The sequence below is a fragment of the Cebidichthys violaceus genome, unplaced genomic scaffold (genome assembly GCF_023349555.1).
Source record: "Cebidichthys violaceus isolate CVI_PGR_0920_01 unplaced genomic scaffold, fCebVio1.0.p SCAF_14, whole genome shotgun sequence".
Taxonomy (NCBI): domain Eukaryota; kingdom Metazoa; phylum Chordata; class Actinopteri; order Perciformes; family Stichaeidae; genus Cebidichthys; species Cebidichthys violaceus.
The window spans coordinates 8,786,731-8,808,370 of NW_027176307.1; the positions used below are offsets into that span (position 1 = coordinate 8,786,731).

A 21,640-nucleotide genomic window follows, 5' to 3' on the forward strand; every position below is an offset into this window, starting at 1 on the left:
GAAAGAGTATTTAAATAAATATTTTATGTGACAGTTAAATCTGACATATAAATATAGATGCTAGAATAGAAGGTCAATAATAATTCTCATTCTAGTAAAGATGAAAATGAAGCAATCTGATAGCAATATCTGTGAGAGAGGAAGCAAATTAAAAATGATTGAGCCCACAATACATCAGAGTTGAATTAAAAACTTTAATAAAACATTCTGATATTGCTTACAATAAAATAAGAACAGAGGTATTATTATTAAAGGGTGAGTTAAAAACAACCAGGCAACATAAGAGGAATAAAATACTAAATCTTTTTTTTTTTTTTTATGATTCCCTCCCCTGTCCCAACACACAAACAAATAATATAGCATATACAATTATATATTTCCAACGACATCCTTTTCATGACATACAGTAAATGACTGTACTTGTACCTACTGCATTTAGCTTGTTCCACCACTAGGGGGCAGAAAGAAGCTCTTTGCAGGTCTTTTGTGTGTCTTTTGGGAAGTACATAAAAGATGATTCAGTGAAAACTTAAGATAATATTGCAAGGTTGAGTTAGAAAGTGGTAAAACATTGACAATATGCAGAAAGAGTTGCTACCATCAGAAGAGTCCTGTGTGTGGCTGCTGTGGGACGACACTGGGCCTCACACAGGTGCAGCCCACTGTGACCACCTCCGTCCCCAGTCTGAAGCTGTACCATTTCCTCCTTCTGTTACCGGGCCTTCGCTTGGAGATTCTGGAGCGGGATGAAGAAATGAGTGAGTACTGATTAAACACAGACGATGTCATTGTGAGATCATTAAATGGAATCACATAGAAAAGACGAGGAAGAAACAAGTTAAAGTCAAAAAGACAATCTAATACAATCCAGTGTTTCCATTCAGTTTAATGCGATGAATGCAACTTCTGTTAAAAATGCCAACAATTCCTTGACATGGGATGATAAACACCAGATTAGTTTGGGTTTTCACATTCCTACCACTTTGTCCAACTTATTTATCAAATATACATCCCATAATGTTCACTAACTTATTAAATGGTAGAAAAATACAGTTCTTGTATGTACAGTTCAATAACTCTTGGAAAACAGTGAGTCGATACCTCACCTTGTATTGGTATGCATTAAACACCCAGCTATAAAAACATTCTTTTAAGTTTGTGCCTTTGCCTTCAAATTAAAAGAACCGCAGCAGATTGATACTATTTTCATGTGTGTCAAGTACGGAGCTAGAGCAGGGAGACAATTAGCTTAGCTTAGCATAAAGATCATATATTGCTGTTTTTAAATTTCTGTTTTTGTGTGGATTAAACAAACAACGCAATGTGTTAATCAGTCAGTTTTAGAGGTATAGCTATGCGCACTTCTTTTTTAAATCTTTGAGATGCTAAGCTAGACTAATGTGCAGAAGAATACAGTGTTCTCTGTCCTTGTAATCTATGTGTATATAAAAACCCTATTTACATCCTGGAAACAGTGAAACTATACTTCATCTTGTACTAGTGTAAAAGGTGTATTAGGGCCATTTTACGGAGTCGGGGGAGTGGGATTTAAAAAAACTTCTCTGAGATTCTTGTGACAAATTTATGAAAAAGAACTCACAAATTTGCGGATATAAAATTTATGAGATTTTTTTTACAAAGACTGCAGTGGCTCACTTGTGGAGGACCAGAACCTGGTGGTAGATGGGTTTGGCCTCAAGGGCTGCATTCTCTCCCCCCCCCTGCAGGCTCAGACAGCCAGAGGTCAGGCACACAGCGTGAAAGATCCGCCGAGGCAACCGAGACTCCACACAGGACTCCCTGGAGAGGGAGGAAACACATCTTTATGAAAGGGAACACAGGCTTTGAATGTCCAGAACTGAGAACTGAACCGCCGAACAAACGGGTGTTTTTTCTTTGGCACCAGCATGTGCAAAGCGATGAGAGAAAGACCGGTGAGGCCTCACCTGTACGTCCACGGAGACAGAGACATGTTGGCGATGGTCGAGGCGGACCTGCCGAACTGAGGCGGCACTGAGGGATCCAGGACCAGTCTCACAGACGTGCCCCTCAGTCTAGCTCCTTGCCCCGACTTCAGGGAGACCGTCAGGCCCAGCACCAGCAGAGCTCTCAACACCTGAACACCAGAACACCAGCAAGGGCTTTATTGGTTAGAAGGCATGTCAAACAAAGAAGAAATACATATTGATTCTGGAACATTTACACAAAAAAGATTCATCTTTCATTTGCGTCACAACAGTTTGGAGGCATTAGATACATTAACTTTTAATTTAAAGTGGTGACATCCCATCGGTACATATCCCATCATAGTCATCCTGTGAACAGTGATCTGGTGGCCATGGATAAGATTGAAGCACTCACCAGCAGCATGGTTCGTCTCGCCTGCAGAGCCCGACTTTAACAGTGAGGCGCTCCTGTGCTGTCTCGTCGAGTCTACGTTCCTCTCTGTGTTTTTATGCAGGCGGACTGTGTTGGTGTGTGTTGGCAAGATCTGCGGTGCATTTCCGCTATGACTGTCTTTAATTTTTAAAGATGTCGATCTGTAGATAAGATTAACGGTTTTGTGGTCTTTCCCGGCCCCCGTCCACTCGTTACTTTCTACCTGTGTGTGCACTTTTCTCATTGTCGTTACGGCGACATACATTTGAAACATACGAAGGCCTTCCTACACTGGATGACAGTAACTTTTGTTTTGCACAAAGCATCGTTCTTTTTACTTGGCCCCATTTTGACCTGTCAGTGCCTAGAAGAAGCAATACTTCCTCTGAGTGAGATGAGCCAGCTGACACCAAAAGGTGTGAAAACCTTTGTTCTCCGACGGAACTTTTTGATGTGGTTGTGAAAACAGTACACTATTTGTTACTTTTATGGCAAAAAAAAGAAAAGTTTTTGAGTTAAAGAAAAAAAGCACTGGTGTAAAAATCTGCAACTCAAGCTTGATTTTTTACAAAACAAACCAGCGATAATTTTGTCACTAAAACAAAGTAAAACTAATAATCATATATAATGTCTTTTCAAAAAATTGGAAATGGTCCTGTTATCGTTGGTATCCCTTTAAGAAACCGACTCATCATGAAGAGATTCAACTTTGATTTACTTCTCCAAGTCATATAAAACACTAGTAAGCACACCTACACACTGCCAGCCCAGAATGAACGATGTAGGTCAGGGAAACGCTGAGGAGACTTCTGGTAATGAATCAGCAGAACCACTTTCAAACAGAAACCGTGTGATAACATCTTCTCTCCTCCTGCGTCATAAGGAGCCTACAAACTGGAGCGCGGCAACTGTTGATTGATGGATGATGTGTGGTTGTTTACCGTCCATGCTGCAGCATGACTGAAGAACAGAACAGTAACATGAACACCTTAAAGTGATAGCTCAGATTCTTACCCACACAGGTAGTGCTGCTCCATGAGAGTGCAATAGATCCTCCAGTTTGACCAGTTGACTGCCCCCGTGTAGCAAGAACCCACGTTTTACTGGGAGTACAATCCTCCCAAATAAATGAGGAGGATACTACTGACCCAATGAAGCGTGCGTAAGAATCTGAATTATCACACAGGGGGAAGAGCTAGCAGGTTAGCATGTTCTGCTCCCTGCATACTTGGATTTGGACAACAGAAACGTTGCGTTTTTACTCAATGCACTGGGATTTCCACTCTGAGCATCTTCATCGACATGATGGTCATCATGGCCAAGTTGAACTTGGTACCAAACTCCAAAGTTTCAACTGTTCAGTGGCAGCGAGCCACTTTTTTAGGTCGGGATCCAAAAAATGTAACCAATAATAGAAATGTTGAGATTGTATCACTTTTTATACTCTAGGTTGTTGTGGTGGACTCGACAAACAAAAACCTCAAATCTCTATTCTGTAAAACCCGGTTGTATTCTGGAAGCTTTTAAAAACATACATAGCCCTTTGGATAAAAAGGATCCTTCAGTGAAGGAGGGAGTGTAATGACTCCCAGGGCACACTTCTCCCTCTGGTTACGGAAAGGAATCCTCCTTTAAATTATACAAAAACATTAAATCCAAACGCCCCACTAAAGACTATAGGGTGCACCCTATGTTCACTCACTGCCATGACATCCCTTTTTAATATAAACCCTTTCAGTTTGAAATGGTCAGATAAAGAAAAAGGTTATATTTCTATGTATGGCGCTGTTCATAATGCCTTCAGACACTTTCAACAACAATTTGTCAACACTTTTAGATGACCTACATTGACGGTGAGGAGTTGCCCCCATCGATTACCTTGCAGCCCGATTCGCTTCTGTCGTCTGCAACGTTCTACCTCAATACCGGACCAATTTCTACGATTGTTGTCCTCATTAGTCACTTACACACTTACACATGAAGTTACCCTTTACATATTGCAGTTTGGCACTTCAGAGTTGGATGATGTTTCTCTGTGGGTTCGTCTCTACGAGTCACCGTTGTCCTATTACACACTTTTGTCATTTGTTATGGTAGTATAGCAGCTTTAAAGACTTATGAATTAAGTAAAAATAACATAGTAAGATATTTAGTTAATAAAATGTCCTGGGGTGAAAGTACGGAATCTAACATGATGAAGTTTTATTTATGAGTGATTTAGTGCAGATGTCTGATAGTCATGGTGCAAGTTTAGTGTTAAGCTGATTTGTCCTCGTGGAGCTCTGATGAAAATAGGAACAGGAGGATGTTAGAAAGAAAACACAGCTACGTGGTAAGAGGCAGCCAAAGAAGGCATCTGTTAGCGGGACAGAAAAACACTTTTTGTCCCACATGTGATGCATATCTAAGTGAAAAGCTGACGAGTTGGCAAAGAGTTGCAAACCAAACTTCCTTTTAAAGTTTCCCTCGTAGGAAATGCATGGGAGTCAATGACTTAGTGTCTGTGGAAGTAGTAGTATGATACATCATGACCTGCTTCTGATGGACAGCTCTCTGCACAGACACACAGGGCTGCTTTTGTAATTCAGGGGCCCGGGACACATATCGATTAAGCATGTACCTGTGGCAGAAGGGATCACAGAATTATCACTAAATGCTCTGAGAAACAGAAATAGAGAGGAGAGAGAAAGGAAGGGTTATTGTCACAGAGGGTCCCACTCTTTACGTGGAATAAGAGTCTGAATGTAGTGCAGCCTCATCTTTAGTTGTGAGTTTAAGGAGACAATTAAAAAAAAATTCTCGAAGCAAAGGTTTTGTAACATATTGACATTTGGGAAATCACATCCACCAGTATTCACTTTCCTGCCAATAATTATTTCCCTGAGATAATAATAATATATATACAATATATACTGTATATAATCAAATTTTAAAAAATTAATAATTTCGTAAAATCAACAAATAAAAATAAAACAGAAAAGCGACGACATCACATGAAAATGGGTTTTAAGAAGTGATTTAAAAGAGATTATCTCCTCAGGCAGCTCATTTCAAAGCCGAGGGGTCCTGATGGAGAAAGCACGTCACCTTTAGTTTTCAGCCTCGAGAAGGGCCCCACCTGAGGATCTAAGGCTGCAAGCTGGGTCATAAGGGGTCAACATTGACTCTATGAATGTTGGGGTCAGACCCAGATGTGCTTTAAAAGTGATCAGAAAAATCTTAAAATCAATTCTAAAACAAACAGGGAGCCAGTGGAGAGAGGCCAGGATTGGGGTGATGTGATGCAGTCTGTTAAAACGAGTGAGAAGCAGAGCTGCTGCACACTGAACTAGTTGGAGGCGAGAGAGTGATGTTTGGTTGAGGCCAGAAAGAAGGGAGTTACAGTAATCAAGTCTTGAAAAGAAGAATGCATGAAGGACTTTTCCCAGGTCAGGTTGAGAAAGGATTATTTGGACTTTGGAGATGGTTGTTATTTGTAGAAAACAGGACTGTACAACTTTTGTGATTTGTGGTTTGAAGCTTAAATCTGAATCAAAAACTACTCTGACAGTGGACTCTATGTTAACGGACAGGGGGCAAGGACACTTTTAATGGGAGTTATAGGGTTTTTGGGGCCTAGATTTCTGATTTTGAGTTATTGAGTTGAACAAAATGTTGTGCCATCCAACAGTTGACATCATTAAGACAGCATGGATATGAAGCTAAGGCCAGGTAGCTTAGCATTAAGACTAGAAACGAGGAAAACAATTAACCTGGCTCTGTTCAAAGGCAGCAAGACCTTTTATCACTCTGTTTCTTGTGGACATTAAACAAACCAAATTTTAAGTAATTTTTAAGTGCTGGTAGGCAGATTTAGCTATTTCCCCATTAGCTTAATGCTAAGCTAACCAGTTTAGCACCTTGCCGCAGCCTTTTATTTACTGGACAAATACAAAAGTGATAGCTATCTTCACATTTATACAAGAAAGCAAATAAGTATATTTCCCAAAATACTATTGCTTTCAGACATCAAAAAGACCTAAAATACAAGCCTGTCTTCTCTTGCGCTTTACCAAAACTCACAAGCAATTACTGCTAATCCGCCTGCCATTTTTCTTAAGGAGGGTCACAGTAACTTTAAATCATTTGTTTATTCTAAGAAGTTTCTATAATCATGTGTAAACCCAGCTTTAAAAGACTAAAGTAAAACTAAACTGAGTGTCACAGCTGAGGTGAAAGATGCGAGGCTGCTGCAGCAGGCTGCAGCCTTTGATACCAGATGTGATATGAGTCAGCCGTGGGTGTCGAGAGCCCGGCGCCTCTCGTGTCCCGAATGATTGTTGGCCTTATCATCAGACCGATCAGAACCACAGCAGAGTTACATCACGAAGCCCAAAGTCAAATGTCTGTGATGTTGTGGGTGCAGCGACAATGTGAATCCCCCCCACCACCACCTGAAACATAAGCTGACTCGTCATGCTGAACTGTTAAGTGAGGTGAAGCAGCGTGTCAGGGAAGGTGGGAGCTGAACACAGGGGAGTGTGAACTTCATGGGAACGGCCTCCCACACGGAGTGGATTTTGGGGGGGGTTTCAGATTCAGTGCTTCTTGTAAACACTCTGTAACTGAAGCAGGAAGAGGTTCAATCATTCGAGAGCAGCTCTTCTGGGAAATCACAAAGTTCCCCAGCATCTCCGAACATTTTTCAATTTCACTATTTAAGCTCTTAGTTAAACAGGTGTTCTATGCGCATTTTTTACATCAAAATTCATTTCCGCACCATTTTTTGGTACACTGGAATAAATAGCAAATTTTCTTATTTTTTAAACAGCTTGTCCTTATCCGGAGTAGTAGAGTGAATGAAATTTGTATAAAATTAGGTAAAAACGAAACACCAAAGTATGGTTTATATTTTGTAATACCTTGTCATTTGCATGTACCTTCATCAATATAAGGGTTAGCTGTAAAAAATAAATGTTTTATTCACACAACATAAAATACAGCCACAGTAGGTTACACGCACAAATGTACCTGCATGCGGCATGCAGTGATTTCCTCAGGACTCATCACTTTTGCTCCCAGTTTCACTAGTTGAAATAAAAAAATACACTATTCACTGCGCAGACAAAAAGCTTATTTCTCTCGTTCTGGTCGAGGGTTTGGTTTGTTGCACTTCTCCTTTGTGGGGAATCAAGATGCTGAATACACGGTGTTGTTACTACACAAGTGCGTCCTGGGCTAGTCACAAAAAAGGCCTTAGTCTTAGGATTCAGTCAGCATCTTGATGTGCCACACCTGTTTAATAACGAAGCTGTGTAGTCTGCATTTTGATGTGCCACACCTGTTTAATAACACTGTGTAATCAACATCTTGATGTGCCACACCTGTCAGGTGGATGGATTATCACAGTAAAGGAGAAGTGCTCACCAACACGGGTTTTACATAATTTGTAACAAAAATTTGTGAAAACTTGTGAAAAACTGGAGCAAAAACAAAATATTTCGGAGGGGTTTTCGGAGTACAAACTCTGGTGAGAGGAGGTAAAGGTATGAAGTAACATGCTGTAATATAGAGCTTGTCAATTCATTCAAGAACCCAAGTCGTGTCCCATTACATTTTTATTTTTTAATACACAACTACAGTTACAAAACTTCTTTTAAACTATATACAAATCCAGACATCAGAAGTGTTGGTATACTACTTAATGTCCTTATCCCACTGTAGCAACAGTGGAACAATCTGCACCACAGTGAATCCAAATCCATCGGGACAATAAACAGTTTGAGATCATCATCGGTGCCTCATGTGAGGAACTCACTAGAGATCAGGGTGTGTTTTTGCGTGTGCAACATAAAGAGATTAAGGATGCGTAATGGTACAAACAAAATGAATGTGCATTTGAATACAAGTCCCGGTTTCTTTCAAAGTCCATGCAATCAACATCAGCCCCTCAGATGAGGAAGATGATGTCGTCGGCCACCATGACCTGGTTGTCATCCTGCATGCGAGCCAGGGCGCTGCGAACCTCTGGCTCCGTGAAGCGGCTCTCACGCCCTTTGTTGATGTCCTCCGTCAGGTTCGTCATCTTCACCGACTGAGCGTGAGCGGACTGGAACACGGCGAACAGGGAGGACTTGAACTCCTTCAGCCTGGTGGAGGAAGCACACGGATTTTATTACGTTTCACAGAAAACTGCTGTCAGGGAGCTGCTCACGTCTGACATATGCCACATCGTTGTTTCTTCAAGTCTTAAGTCTCCTATTGCGACTAAGAATAATCCTCACATCCAGCCAAAAAATTACAATCTCCTAGAAAAACTCAAAGTTGAAGTTCTTATTTGTGAAATGGGGGCAAATCCATCCACCCCGACTTCATGAAGAAGCAGCTGTTTAAGTTACAACAGTGGAAGTGCACATTGAAAGGTAAATGTCATATTTACATTTAAAATAGTGCTTATTGTCATAAAGTAAAACCTGTTCTGCATGTAAATTGATGTTAAAATTTGTCACAATGTTATTAGGTAGCCAGTTACGGTAAACAGCCTGAAAGTTATCTTCTATCAACAAAAAGTATTCACAAAAACATAAAAAATTGCCCCGATGGGACTTCAATTGTGTGTACATCAGTTTGATGATGATCACTGTTAGCTGTGGTTTTTGTTCACGTTTTGCATGCCTGCTGGTCGGAAGTTTGAAATTCCACCTGGGACAATTCCGACCTACGAGTTGTCAGGAATGCAGCGCTATTTATAGCAAGTAGTAGCTGATCGTGAGGAACGTATCTGGAATATATTGATAGACTTTTGTTTGAATAAGTTGCCCACCTCTCTGCGGAGAGCGCTGAGTCTTCAGCCTGTGACGCGGCGTCCATGGGCTCCTCCTCCCGCTGGGGCTTGGCTGGTTTCGGGGTGCCAGCCTGAACTAGAGAGCAGAACGACCAACGTGAGAACTCCAGTCAGAAACATGCATGCTTAAAGTAAGGGTTCAATCCTTTGAACCGTAGGCTGCTTTGCTTGAAACATGCTATACAGGCATGCTATTCATTGTTATTTTCAGCCTTGGTGGAAGAGGTACTCAAAGAAAATGGTACTTTAAGATTTATCATAGCTTATGTACAAACACGTGAGAAGCAATTTAATGTTACGTAATGTTATCTATGAGATCGAGATCATTTTAACAACTTAATATACTGTTACAGGCAGGTTCATAGAACCGGAGTAGAACAGACATGTAACTGTTCTCAGAGGTTGCCAGGAAGATGAGTGGACAAAGCTCTGGCTAGCTGGTCAGCTAGGTATAGTTACCTTGTCCTTCTCTGGAGTAACGGCGCGAGACAGAGGGACTAGCCCCAGCGCTGCCGTTAGCCACCAGCCGGAAAGCAAGCTAGCTAGCTAGCTAACTAGCATACAGCTGGCTAGTTAGCGAGGTAACGCTAGCTTGTCCTTCTCCGGAGCGAGGAGAGACCATTACACCCAGCGTTGCTGTAGGCCACCAGCTCGCTGTTGGGCTCATTTTAAGAAAACAGTGTAGCATGGCTCAGATAGCAAGCTAGCTAACTAGCTATATTTCCACTGGTCGGCTAGCTAGCATGCTAATTCCACAATACTTAAATGCTACACATGGTTACAGAAACTAAGCTGAACAAAGTTTTGCTTCCCTAAGCTGTGACAAGTGGGTGGATGGAGAATTAAGTAGTTAAAATGTACTCATTTACATTATGTTTTTTAAATTGACCACACTGTTTTAGTTGTTACTGCAAAACCACTCAGGGAGTCACCAGAAATTGTGTAAGCATGTCAAATTCCACCGCTGACTATCAGAATAAGTTGGGCCATACACCATGCAAGTTGCAAATTAACACGTTATGACAGTTTTTATGAAAATCAAAATAATTTGTCTGTTTACTTGCATGCATATCCATATGTGTGTACTGTGACTGGATAGAGAAGAGTGGCAGTGCTCCAGGATTATAAGAACCATGTTGATTGGACATCAACAGTCAATGTAGTGATTACATTTATAAAAAAATAAATTAAAAAAATGTAGTGAACAGACTGTCAGCCTCAATAGTGTTCATGTTACAAAGTTCATAAGCAAAAATTAAATTTGCAGTCTTAAAAAATATATATTTTTTAAAAAGAGACAGAACACAGTGTAACAGGAGAAGGTAGTTGTGCTAAAGTGAGAATGAATGTTCAGTTGTGTCTGGAACGAGTCACAGAGAATGTGAAAGCAGACTACAATAAAAGTGATGCTTACTCTCAGGAACCTCCTGCTGCTCACTGAAGTCATACGGGCTGTAAGGCTCGCTGCCCTGAGAACCACGTCGCCCCCTACAGGACGCACAGGATAGTGTTATTAATGATGGCTGTGAGAGCTTTTTAAAAAAAAAGATCAAAAGTGTGCATCTGTGAGTCACCTCTTTTTCGCGGTTTTCTGTGAACTTTGAGTGGAGGACTCCTCTTCCTCCTCTGAACCAGAGTCCCGCTCCTGTCTCGAGCGTTTCTTCTCTTTTTCCAGGACCTGCGGAGGAAACCAGACAATATGAGCTTCATTCACATGTTAAAAACGCATCATTCCATCCTTGAGCAGACACAGCGGGACAGACCTTTTTAAAGTAGGCGAACTGGACAAGCTCCACGGCCACCTCCGAGTCCTCCAGCTCCACGGCTTTGCTCATGCGGGCCTTGGCGTGTGCTGTGGACAGACGGATCAGCGTCTCCAGCGTACGGGCCGTCACTGGAGAGGTCTGAGGAAGAGGACGATGACAAGGTCAGAGCAAAATCTAAATGTCTGCTGTGATGAGACCTCTGCTCAGACCTTCTGTACACCCCCAACAGAACCGCTTTATAAAAAGGCGTAGGCGTGTGCATGCTGCTGCTCACCCTGGCCATGTCGGCACCCATCTGCTCCTGGCTCCTCAGCCTTGCGTACTCCTCTGCGATGTGATTGGCTGCCTCCTCTGTCAGCACAGGCGTCACCGCCTTGGCGATATGGATGTACTTCCTCATGAACTCCTTGCTCACAATCTTATCCCTGAGACAAAGGACACAGTACATCTCTCTTTAGTTATTCTCTTAAACCAGTCAACCAGATGTTTATGGTTATTCTCTTAAACCAGTCAACCAGATGTTTACGGTTATTCTCTTAAACCAGTCATCCAGATGCGTATGGTTATTCTCTTAAACCAGTCTTCCAGATGTTTATGGTTATTCTCTTAAACCAGTCACCCAGCTGTTTTTTGTACATGAGGATAAAAATGACATTTAACTGAAGTTTTGTTTAGCTCCTGCTAAGGTTGATGGTGTGTGCGTACCTCTTCCTCTTGGTTCCATGCAGCAGGTTGTTGTGTTTCTCGTAGATCTGCAGCTCCTCGTCTTCCTCTACTATAGCGTCTGGGTCTTCAGTAGCCAGGACGTCTACTGTCCCGCCAAAAGCCATGGCTAAGAAAAACAAAACACCAAGCCATGTTTAAACAAATAGCAACTTAATACACAGATTGCAATTTTAAGAAGTCCTCGTGCGCAGCACCTGCTCCCTCCTGCTCGCGGGGGTCGCGGTAGCGGTGCATCCTCAGCACGTGGTCCGAGATCTCGCGGTCCTGCTCGGCATCCATCTGATCCAGCACGATGAACAGGAGGTCAAAACGCGACAGCAGGGAGTCCTGGAGGCCGATGTTCTCCATGGGGGTTTTGTACTGGTCATACTAAACAAGACAAGAGCGGGGTTAACACTTTTGTGTGTGTGTGTGTGTGTGTGTGTGTGTGTGTGTGTGTGTGTGTGTGTGTGTGTGTGTGTGTGTGTGTGTAGGTAGGTAGGTAGAGAGAGAAAAGAGTAAATCATGACAAAGAGTTCTTGTTAGATCGGCTGCTCACCCTGCCGTAGACGGGGTTGGCGGCCGCCAGCACGGAGCAGCGGGCGTTGAGGCGGGCGTGGATGCCGGCCTTGGCGATGGTGACGCGGCCCTGCTCCATCACCTCATGGATAGCCGTGCGGTCCATGTCGGACATTTTGTCAAACTCGTCGATGCACACGACGCCACGGTCGGCCAGCACCATGGCACCCGCCTCCAGACGGCGCTCGCCTTGGGGAGGGACAGACGCAGACAGTTGGTGTATAGGCTTATGGGGACGCTAATAACGTTTGCACACCAGCGCGGATGTGCGTGTCATACCGGTCTCCTGGTCGGTGGTGACGGCAGCGGTCAGACCCACTCCAGAGGAGCCCCGCCCCGTGGTGGGGATGGCCCTGGGCGCTGTGTGAAGCACGTAACGCAGCAGCTGGGACTTCGCTACCGATGGATCGCCTGGTGAAGAAGAAGAACGCGTGATGAGATTAAGCAACAAAGGGCAGCAGAACAGCTCATTAGTATTGGGAAAAGATAAATATACATATAGTTTTTAATTGAAGTGTCATGAGCACGAATAATAAACGGCGGTACCGATGAGCAGGATGTTGATGTCTCCTCTGATGCGCGACCCGTTCTCCAGCACCTTCTCCACGCCGCCCAGCAACATGCAGAGGATGGCCTTTTTTATGTACTCGTGGCCATGGATACTGGGAGCCAGGGAGTGAGCCAGCTGATCAAACACATCCTGAGCAAAAAATAAGACCAGAAAAGGGAGACTTCATCATTCAATTAAAAAGGGAGCTCACTCTCACAATGAGCCAATGCGAGCAATGAGTAGTTAGAAGGATCCAAGTCTTACCAGGGAGCGGTTCCGGCTGAAGTTCCTGATCTTGGCCACGTCGTCCGCTGAGAAGTTGGGGGACACTTCCTTGCTCATAGGTTTGATGTGGCAGGCTATCATGATGGTCCTGAGCAAGAAAAACAGTTAATTAATAACAAAAAACTCGGGGGAAACTCCGCAGCTACGGCACACGCTCAATCCCGTCTCACCTGAACGTCCCAGAAGTGAACCCCCCCTTCTTTCCGGGCAGGCAGCGGTACGTCCCGATGGCTTGCACTCTGTCTCCCGGCTTGACTACGTCCACCAGGTCGTTGTCCAGGATGATGTCCACGGAGCGGGGCAGCTGGCCGGCCGGGGCTTTCTCCGGCATCTCCTGCACCGTGATGGTCTGGTGGTCCTTGTAGATGGAGAGACCAAACTCTGTCTCCAGGGGGTTGTTCTCCTCGTCCTTGTCGAGAGAGGGACAGAAACACAGGAGGAGACGGGAGTGAGTGAGTGAGTGAGAGAGCGTGAGAGTGAGAGTGAGAGTGAGAGTGTGTGTGTGTGTGTGTGTGTGTGTGTGTGTGTGTGTGTGTGTGTGTGTGTGTGGCATGGAGCCAAAAACTGCTCCAGTTAGATGTGAACGCAGATCAAGTTATAGTAAATACCTTGGTGGGGTAGATGGCACTGGAAGGAAAGGCATCCAGCGAGGTCATGTCGGTGTACTTCCTCTCCATTGTCTTCTTGGTGGCCGGGCAGTAGTGGACGCTGCGCACTACTTTAGGACGCACCAAGGAACCTGAAGAAGAAGGCAACAATATACGCGTTCTAAACATCACCGTGAGCATTGTGAAACAAAGACTACATGAAGGCAAGAGACAAAGCAGTAGAGCCCAAAATTATGGGGGGGGGGGGGGACCACACTCACACTTGGTGATGATGCCCTCCACGCACACCATGCTGCCCAGCAGGCGGGAGGTCAGGGTCCGGGGGGTGACGTGCTTGGTGCCGAAGCTGCCCTCCAAGGCGACGAAGAACTCCTCGTACTGCTTGGCGTAGGTGGCGTCCACGGAGGCCACGAGGTCCTTCAGGGCCCGCTGGAAGGCCAGCAGCTCCTCGAAGGCATTGCTCATCAGTCTGGAGGAGACGACAGAACACGCGAGTAGAAGAGGAATTAATATACTATAGCTCTGGGGGCTGTTTTGTGGTTGTAAATGGGGAACGATAACACACCAATAAACAAAGTCTATATTATATAAGATGTGTATGTGATACAGCAGCTACAGTACTGTTAGTGTGAGGAATCACAACTCAGATCAACACTAGAAAAAAAGATTACTGGTTATTCTATGTAATGAATCGTGTGTGTGAGAATTAAGGGAATCAAAACACTTAACATTTGTAGATCAGCTGACTGTGAGCCATGGTAATAACACATCAGTTCGTTCACACACACACACACACACACACACACACACACACACACACACACACACACACAGAGAGAGAGAGTTCCCTTCCTTACTTTGCAGCCCGGGCCTCGTTGCGTCTCCTCAGGTCGTTGATGTTGACGACGAGTCGAGCTTTATTCTCACTGATCATGTCCCGGACCTTGCTTTGGTAAACCCCCTGGTCTTGCTGCAGGAAACAGACATAATAGGTTGCGGGTTTTTTCCCCCATTGTTTACCCAAAATAATTCGATACTGATTTCACTGGGTTTAAGGGAACACATGCATCAGATTACGGAGAACTAAACTTAACTGTCGCACCAAGCGTCGTAGTAACATGTAGAGTTTTGCAAACCGACGTCAATTACTGTCAACAGACCGCATGGTTTCTCATATATGTGCCATAACAAAGAGTTTAACCGGATACAAGTCGGACTTACGGTGTCGTCCAGGAAGTCCAGGTAATCTCTCTGAGCCTCTCTCATCTCCCGGTCATCTACGACGTCGGTTGCCATGGTGGGATATTATTTCTTGCGCTATAAAAACCTTAAAATATTGCACAGAGCTCGGTACGGTGTGCGCCTCGCTGCCGTCGGACTAAACACTGAGGAGGTTTTCGCGCCACTGCGTGCCGCGTAACAAGTAGACCGTAAGAAGCGATTGGTCAACTCTGCAAGCGCGTTTTGCATGGTCGGCGGGTAAGCGTTACAGCTGTCCAATAGAATGCACCGTGACAGCACATGAGCCCGCCCCTTAAAGAACTCGCGCGAAAGTGGAGCCGGAAAAGGGTCGTGGCCTGGCTCCAACAGTGAACCAACACTACGGCCTGATAATCGACAAAAAAATGCCTCAAAGCATTTTGTAAATCGAAAATGACCCGGAAGTCACAAGGAACAGCTAGCCTACGAGGTTCCATTTAGTCGCATTTGTTTTGTATTCTTCATAAAGCATTGTAAATATTGAAAAGATAATATATAATGTCCACCACATCCAATACGGTATAATTTTATAAATATAATGATATACATATACAAATATGAAAATATAAAATATAATAAACACGTATAAAGAGTTTTATAAACCCTTACAAAAACATAAAAATGTCTTGTGAATGTGTTCATAATCCAATATAGGTATAATCTTCTTAAAGTGTTACCATAATGATTTGAGGGCAATATTACATGTACTTTCACAGCATTTTGTTCATATCAAAACAACAAAATGTTTATGCAGATGCAGACACATTGCTTTTGTTAAAAATGTAACAACCTTTTGAAGTATTTAATATTTTAATGATATTGTGTGACTTTAAGGCTCAGGGCCTTATAGCTACTGACAAAGACAGGAAAGGCCCATACCAAAGCTTTAACATAAAGTCAATATGGTGACAGTACAGTGTTCATTGGGAGGGCTGTGTGTGTATAACTATTGGACTAATGGCCATGAAAATTGCTTCGCGTGTTCATGTTCACTTTGGTGACCCTCTCATTTTTCATCAGCATTGTCACCGCGTCAGAAGTTCAACTTGTCCAACACTTTGGTCTATGATTAAATACCTGCACAACAAGTGGCATCCATTGTGTGTAGTGCTTATTAGCAGAGTTAGCATGCTATCACGGCACACTAACATGTGGACCACCTGCTATATATCACTGTTAGCATGTTGGCACTCCGACATTAGCATTTAGCTCAAAGCTCACTATTTGTGACTATTATTGAAATGCAGCCGATTCCTCCTTCAGTCCACGTCTCCATTAGTGAATATAAAGTAAATATGTAGCATAAAAACAAAAAAACAGTAATGAGTCAATAAACTATATATTACCATTATTGCTTTATGGTCTAACACTCAAAAAAACTTCCCTCCACAATGAAAACAGAAGCTAAGATCAGGGCTCCTTACTTGGTGTTGTCCTTGCTGGGGCCATAGAAGGACTGGAGGTTCATGTGGGCCAGGTTAACGTGCACATTTCTCTCCAGAATTCCCACCAGGAGTCTGGTTTTAGACTCCACCAGGCCCACCCTGACAGAGGGAACAAATCATTTTCAGAGAGCTCTTCACAGGTGGAAATTAAACATTGAAACGGTTTCCTCCTTTACTCTGTGTACTCACCATTCAAGATGCTGCCTCTCTGAAGCCGAAGAAGTTTCTAACAGAATGAAATGCCTTGAAGAGAGCCAGAACAGTCACAGCATTGGGCCTTTGTACACATGCTGGCATCTTACTACATCACGTTTCCTCTTTTACCAATAGTGGAATCTCTGTTCAGTGTTTAAAGCAGGCCGAGCAGCAGCACAACGTGTGACATCACTGGACAAAGATTTTCATCACAGCATCATGAACGTTAAAAGACAAAACCTCTGTTGACTCTTTTCAAAGTGGCTCCTGTAGTGAATCTGTTTGTGCATTTCATGTTAAATCTTACTGAGCCGGTGACTCCATCTTTAGTCACATCAAGGATACCGTCTGCTCTGACTTCAACTGCAAATGATCAAGAGTTTCCGTCCAAATTTGAAAATAAAATAACAGATATCTGAACATAACGCTGATTTATTAAAAAAGGAGAATATATTAATGTAACAGAACAAACTGAAGCTAACAGAAGCACAGCTTTTAGTCAGAGAACATCAACAGCTTCTTACAACTACTGAACACGCTTCAGTCCATATTTCTAATAAATAACAGCAAAACTCTTTCAGCACAGTTAAATTAAAATCTATAAATCCACAGAGACAAACACATGATCATTTTCAGTTAATAACGAACAACAAAACTCCGTCTGCACCTCATTAAGTTTCTCATTAAGAAACTGACAATTAAAATCAAGTACAAATAGAAATCTGTCGCACAATAAAAACATAATAACAGCAACAATAACAACATCTGTTTTGCACATTCATTAAAGACCTCCAACAGTTCACGGTCAGTACAAAACAGTCAGTTTACAACAACAAAAGTATTTCTATCACATGTAATGAACAAAGAGGCTGACTGAAAACAACATAACGTATCAAACTTAAATACTAATTCATGCACTTTAAAGCACAAAGTGTGAAAACAAATGAGTCCAAGTCAAGTGTAATGTAAGTAATGTCAATGTGAACTAAATAGTTTGGTTTAGAGCGGGATTCAAAGTACTGTACAGCAGAAATTATGAAAATAAACAACATAAACATCAGATTCACTTCTTTAGAGGAAAGGTTTGGAGTAGCAAACAGTTTGGTCCAGTCAGCTTTCTTCTTCTGTATCTCTTCTGTGACAGTAAACCCTTTGAATGAGGACGTCTGAGTCAAATCTAAGTTATGAGTACAACGTGGTTAAATCGTGGCAACTTGATCCAAAATGACGGAGCACAGATTGAACGTCTGTTCCTGACCAACAGGGTTTTTGCATCAGAGCCAACAGGAAAGTGCTCTGTGAGAATCTGCTGGACATCAGCTGAGCGACTACAGTATGATGGTAACGGTGGAGAAAGACATGTTGAAGGTGGTGTTCTGCTGCGGTACGCTGTGGGGATGATGGGCATCAGGTGCGGCCACTTGGAATAACCTGGAAATGCAGCAGAGCAGCGTGTTTACTGACGATTCTATGATCAAAGCATCAAATCCTGATCAGAGTCCTGCCGAGGCCTGACCCTGGGGTCCCAAACAGGATGGCTGAAGTCGCAGAATTCTCACAGCTTTAACTCAGTGGGGGCTGGCCACTCCCTGACACAAAACACAAGAATTTAATATACGTTTACAAAGCGTTCACACGCTGCTACATCTTCAGAGTGGAAGATCATGAAAATGTCTAAGAATCAAATCTAACGAGTATTTTATGTTGTTCCAGTGAATATGAAATTAACAACACATCAAAGGGTGTTTTTCCCCCAAAGGTCACCTCATATTTTAAAATCACCAATTCAACACAAACTGTGAGAAATGGGTTATAGTAGTGAGTCAACTGGTGAAGCTCAAATGGGCCGTCTGTTCATGGAAACGAGGCATTAACTAGACCCACTCATGGACCAGTAAGGTGACCCGACTACAGCGGGTCTCAGAGACCTTCAGTAAACCCGACTCTGTGTTTCTTTTCATGTCAGAAAACGGGAGAACTCACCACATGTTGTAGCTCTTGAAGAACTCGGTCAATAGAGTGGACGTTGTGGCGTTCGGGTTCACCTATAAGTATGTGGTAAAACATATTAGATAATAACACAAATCATCAGGTCAGTGTTACAAAGCAGGATGTCAAAGATCCTTTGAGACAGGAGAGACATCTTAGAGCCGTCCTCAGCTCCTTGATGACTGAAGTGTTCAGTTTTGACTTGAATACAAACAAAACTTTAAATGAGAGATACTGCAGACGGTGGAGCCGAATGACCCCACTTCCATCATAAAACAGTTATATGAGGGGGGCGAACGCCTCTTGAATGGCCTGAAGAACAATATTGTTACTTTCAACAGAGAGAGAAATGCTCTTTGACTCGCTGTGATTCAGATTATAGACTGACCCGAATGTCTTTGACCTCCTGCTGAGCCTTCAGCTTGTCAATGAAGGAGGTGAAGAAGTCTTTCCTCTCCACTAATCCCGGTCCGACACAGAGGGCATCGATGTCAGCACCTGATCAAGTCATCCTCTCTGCAGATCCTCGCTGATAGGAGCGCTGATCCAGAACCACTTCAGGGTGGATGAGGATGGTGGAGCTTTGCTCTTCACTGGACTGAAACGGGACGTTTGCATTTTAATGAACTAGTAACAGTCCTGACACGACAATGTAACACACACAGCTGTATCAGAGGAGCAGAGGATGAAAGCTAGGCTAAAGTTGTTGCTCGGTGACAAGACCTCTGGAGCAGGAGATCATTCCAACACCTTCTTCTGTGAGATTCAAGATGGAAAGCATCGCCCTAGAGCTGTTCTGGGGCGATGCTTTCCATGGTGCAGGTCGGGATCCACAAACTGGTGGGTCATCTCAGAGTTTCTTAAGTCTGGGGGGGCCTGTGATGAAATGTAATTCATATCATTTCAAACAATGTATGTATTAGCAGAATGTGTCCACAGCACATCTATGCCATTAATCCACTCACAACTTTGAATAATGCAGTTTACCTTTGAGCCACCAGAGGACACCAAATCATTATGAATACGATTAAATAAATGTTGAAAGAAGCGAAGCTTCATGTTGTAGTCTGGCTGTAGCTTACAGGTTTAATTTGATATAGATGATTAAAACCACCAGCAGAACTTGTCATATCGGCTATGAATAAAATAATAAAATAAAAACCTCAATAAAAACCATAATAGATGTCTCTTTAGAGAGGCAGCTGTGGTGGGCTCGTGTGTCTGTCAAGGAAGTGTAAGGTGTGATATAGAGAGAGAATTTAAATGTAACTAATGCTATTAATGAAAATAAAATAAATCTTTATTCTTTTTATCTTGATTTCTGAGCGTGTGTAACAATCAGTTAAGATAAGATAAAATAAAGTAGAACTTCATTAATCCCGAGGGAAATTCAAGAACATTACAACAGAAGAATAGCAATAAAAAAACAATAGAATAAAAATATGAACATATATGAACAATAGAATAACAAATATTAAATGTAAAATAAATAATAAGGACACCAGTGCATAATAGAATACAATAGCAATAAGAGTAAGGTAAATAAATAAATACAAAATTTAAAAAAAAAATGAAAGTAAACAAATACAAGGTGTATAAGAAGTGGCACTAATACCAGTGCCTAATGGAAACGAAAATATAAAAGTAATATCTTGCATGATATTGAGAGAGAGAAAGTTTGTGATTGAAAAATGTGATAACGTTAATTGAAACAGCAAGAATAATGTGAAAGAGCTTCTTGTCTCGTACAGTTATCAGATAACATCTGACATTCTTGAAGCGTTTAACCGCTGATTCACTCAACAGTGAACCACCCTCCCATTGAACTGCTAATAAAGGAAGTTGATCTCAGACATGTACTACTTTGTTTGCTAGTTGATTTAGTGACAAAAACACACACACACAATGGCCCGTTCATGGGCTTGTTGTCAGCACCTCCTTCTCAACAGACAGCACACCAATGAGATGAGTCCCTCCCTGAGTCACCTGCCTGCTGCGAGCCACATAAAGCTGAATGACTGACAGCAGTAAGTGACAGAGCTACAGCTGAGTCAAGCAGCATACAATGTAAGTAATGAACCCTGCAGGGTTTTTTTGTTGCTATATTGCCTTTTTGAAAGAATATGGTTATCTGAAAAATGTGAGATGCTGTATGTTTACTGGACATCATCAGATTGTACCTTATTGAAGAAATAAATGTTAATTCCACATATCTGATACCCACTTTGGTTGCTCATTGCTCATTGCTTTGACGATGTAGTCCTGTACTTTGTTGACACCTTTTGCTGCGTTTTGCCCTTCTTTTTCAGAACACCAGGACAATGGCTCCAGTAGGGATGGTAGGCGCGCTGGGTTGGCTTTCATCCCCAGAGGTGGGAGTCATCTCCCTCATCGTCTTCCTCATCCTCAGTGCCACTCTCCTCGCCCTCTGCGTCCGCTGTCAAAGGTGAGGCGAAACATGTTTAATGAGGAAAAGTGATAATTCATTTGAGTGAGTCTGTGTCGAGCCCTCCTCGAGCATACTGTAGAACATCGATTGCTCTTCTCCGTGCAGTCACTCAAAGGGAGTGAAAAGAGTTAGGAGCAGTGTCACCCCAGGTGTGAGTAATGGTGACCGACGCTGCCACCCATAAAACAAGTCTTCTCCTGTTTGCCTCACAATGCGCCGGCTGATTCATTTCTTTCCCTCCCCGTACACATAAAAAGGCTTTAATTGCCATTCATCACTTTTCAGCAGCACAGAGCCAAAGACTCGTTGGACTCGATGTTTAATTTTTTTGATGAAGGGCGTTGCCTGTTTGAAGAGGAGGAAGCAGAGAAGTTGCTGTCAGATATCATTTTTATTTGAGGGAGTTGAGGCCAAATGGGCTGGGCTTGGATCATTAACCTTCAACAGCGCTGCTCTTCCCAATAAGATCTGTGTGTGTGTGTGTGTGTGTGTGTGTGTGTGTGTGTGTGTGTATATGTGTGTGTGTGTGTGTGTGTGTGTGTGTGTGTGTGTGTGTGTGTGTGTGTGCGTGCGTGTTTGCACGCCCATTACTGCGGTCGTCACGCCA

The 21,640-nt window shown here is 42.9% G+C and overlaps 2 protein-coding genes across 2 annotated transcripts; both read right to left on the reverse strand.

The window, feature by feature from the left end:
• Positions 1 to 569: 569 nt before the first annotated feature.
• Positions 570 to 2,501, reverse strand: il17a/f3 (interleukin 17a/f3). Its single transcript, XM_068708702.1, has 4 exons — positions 2,362 to 2,501; positions 1,947 to 2,116; positions 1,657 to 1,800; positions 570 to 736 (listed from the first exon to the last, which is right to left on the reverse strand). Exons 1-4 carry the CDS (start codon positions 2,368 to 2,370, stop codon positions 601 to 603), a joined length of 459 nt encoding a protein of 152 aa, XP_068564803.1. The 5' UTR covers positions 2,371 to 2,501; the 3' UTR covers positions 570 to 600.
• Positions 2,502 to 7,963: 5,462 nt separating this feature from the next.
• On the reverse strand, positions 7,964 to 15,075 carry mcm3 (minichromosome maintenance complex component 3). The gene is made up of 17 exons (XM_068708703.1): positions 14,917 to 15,075; positions 14,553 to 14,665; positions 13,956 to 14,164; positions 13,696 to 13,826; positions 13,258 to 13,496; positions 13,067 to 13,175; positions 12,799 to 12,952; positions 12,532 to 12,663; positions 12,233 to 12,441; positions 11,889 to 12,063; positions 11,674 to 11,800; positions 11,243 to 11,393; positions 10,966 to 11,106; positions 10,777 to 10,880; positions 10,617 to 10,690; positions 9,182 to 9,278; positions 7,964 to 8,507 (listed from the first exon to the last, which is right to left on the reverse strand). The coding sequence occupies exons 1-17, from the start codon at positions 14,989 to 14,991 to the stop codon at positions 8,309 to 8,311; spliced, it is 2,439 nt and encodes an 812-aa protein (XP_068564804.1). The 5' UTR covers positions 14,992 to 15,075; the 3' UTR covers positions 7,964 to 8,308.
• Between the last annotated feature and the right edge of the window lie 6,565 nt (positions 15,076 to 21,640).